Consider the following 2,365-nt stretch of genomic DNA (forward strand, 5'->3'; position numbering starts at 1 on the left):
CTTTGATCGACGGTGTGCTAGGAGATTAATGCAATGTTAGCGAAGGAAAGTGAACTACGCCATCCATTTTGCACACTGAGACCTAACCGAGTATCAGTATAGAAGCAATCTGATGAACCGCATAGGAGTCATCAAAGCCGCCCTTGGTAGGTATCATCCTGTTGCGATCTTTGGTAACTACACAGGGAAGGTCCTTCTCCGTCTGCGTGGCTGGGGAAGATCTGTCTGCGTGGCAGCCTTCTAGACTAGAACTCTCATGTAGGGTTCATCAAGATTGCAAAGCAAACAGTGACGCATAAGATTTTTGTGGTATTTGGTATGTCCATGCCTCAGAGATTATTTATTGAAAATCATTCATTTCTCTAAAGCGTGCATTTAGATCCGTGATCTCGACGGTCAGCGATATCATTCACGATTAGCTCGTCATAAGGCTCTCACATTCTCCAATACACCCTCCACGGATTGGATTGCATCGAGGATAATTGTACTGGATACCCAGAATTTTCACCGCATTCTCAGCGCCTCTCCATCCCCAGACCCGAAACTGTATTTGGTTTCCCCAATTTTTACATTTTCAAATGCAAAAGACTGTAGTGGATTTACATGGACCAAATTCGTTTATGTTGATTCACATTTATGAGAGTAGCCCAAATGGATCAGCGACCCAAATGTCACTAGGGCGTGGGCCGATCGTCCTTCCAACACTGTAATAGAAACTTCATACGATTCTGAAGCTTGTGTATTCGTCTCTCTGGAGGATTGTCTTGGTTGAATTAGACATGAAAAGTCCTCTTGGGAAATACGCCTTGACAAGGAAACTTGGTCTCAAGTAAACTTGTACATGAATCTTTTATATACTTCATCTACATGTAAATGTTTAATGTCAGTTCTCAAAGCGTCTACAATAGGAAGTAGTAGGGAAAATCAGATGACATACCTACTTGTTTGTATGTTGTTGGCCAGTACTGAAGCCATACAAAATCACATATTTTCTCTATTACGGCATTCATCCCAGCAAATATGTGAATGAGAAACGAAACCGTGGAAATCGCTCAATGTTATGCTGTTACAAGCATCACTAATCCGGGTCGATAAAGTCTCTTTTTACAGAAATTTTTGGCGCTTAACTTCGCTCTTAGCGACAAAACAGAACTGCTCAATTGGGTTCAGCTCAGGAGAATAGGAAGGTAGATAAGCATATCGATATCCTCGAGACGTGATATACTTCGCAATATCTTCAGACTTGTGTATAGGAGCATTATCCATGACCAGGTAGTGACCTTTCATTTGTGGATATTTGTCCATTTCATCCAAAGTGTCTTTCAAAAAGCTAATATAGTGTCCCTTTACAGTACCAGTGCTCAAATATCCAGATTCCTGCCCAGCCTTTGTCTTCTTACTAGGTTTGGGTATTCTCAAGCTGACTTTAATTAAACTTGAAGCAGAGATAGCACCCAATATAGTCGTGGTCTTCGCTCTCGTGATTGGCACGGTAACAACAGCAGGAGTACCTTTCTTAGACCAAGCCCTCGTACGTTTCATATTTATATGAAACGCAGATTCATCAAGAAACACACAGTTTGTCACGAAGTCCATATCTGTTTGTTCCCACTTGCGAACCCAACAATGTCGTTCCTCAATCTATTCTGGGCTATTTCTCTCCACAGACTGAAACTCTGCCTGCTTAAGAGAAAGGTTGCACTCAGTTCTCATGAAGTTATAAACAGTGCAATGGGTGACTTTAAGACCATCGAATTGCTGCATTAAATGCTCAGTCACTTCGGCTACAACAGCAGAGGGATTAGCATCAATAAATCAACAACGGCCTTTAAGTGTTCTTCAGTCAGAATGCGTTTACGACCTTTCTTTTTACCACTTTCAAAGATGCTGTCGGGACGCTCCTCATACTGTTTGACCCCTCTCTGGGCTGTGCGAACGTGAATACCCAACTGTTTCGCTGCAGCAGAAGCACTCGTGCATTTCTCAATCTTCAGTTTGAAGAATCTGCTCCTTGTCTTGAAGAGTGTAAGAAGTATAAGTACGTTTTTCAGTCACCTCTCTCATGCGAGAATCCTCATCTCTTGGCTTATCTACTTGCCTCGCATTAGCTCGAGATTTCTCCGCAGGCTTCTTTTGCAAATACTGAGTATGAGGACTAATCGTCCCAAGAGCAAAATGCTCCTGGTCAACGATGTAGTCCATGGGCTCAGGTCTACCGTTCTCATCGACAACATTTCCTTGTCCATCTTCATATAAAAATTGTGCACTCATGTTTGAAATTGTAAAGTAGTGAAAAAGGGAAACAACGAGGGAATATAGCGAAGCCTAATATATACCAGAAGTGCCAAGATTCCCTTGCGACAAA

General features: G+C 42.2%; 2 protein-coding genes across 2 annotated transcripts; both read right to left on the reverse strand.

Moving 5' to 3' along the window:
- Nucleotides 1–1,104: 1,104 nt before the first annotated feature.
- On the reverse strand, nt 1,105–1,542 carry VTP01DRAFT_8093 (uncharacterized protein; the record flags this gene model as incomplete). Its single annotated transcript, XM_069387176.1, has 1 exon — nt 1,105–1,542. The coding sequence occupies one exon, from the start codon at nt 1,540–1,542 to the stop codon at nt 1,105–1,107; it is 438 nt and encodes a 145-aa protein (XP_069234415.1).
- Nucleotides 1,543–1,641: 99 nt separating this feature from the next.
- VTP01DRAFT_8094 (uncharacterized protein) lies at nt 1,642–2,271 on the reverse strand (the record flags this gene model as incomplete). The annotated part of the gene is made up of 3 exons (XM_069387177.1): nt 1,642–1,784; nt 1,874–1,988; nt 2,056–2,271. 3 exons carry the CDS (start codon nt 2,269–2,271, stop codon nt 1,642–1,644), a joined length of 474 nt encoding a protein of 157 aa, XP_069234416.1.
- Nucleotides 2,272–2,365: the final 94 nt, after the last annotated feature.

Source organism: Rhizomucor pusillus (genome assembly GCF_041956525.1).
Source record: "Rhizomucor pusillus strain CBS 183.67 unplaced genomic scaffold VTP01scaffold_44, whole genome shotgun sequence".
In the NCBI taxonomy this organism is placed as follows: Eukaryota; Fungi; Mucoromycota; class Mucoromycetes; order Mucorales; family Lichtheimiaceae; genus Rhizomucor; species Rhizomucor pusillus.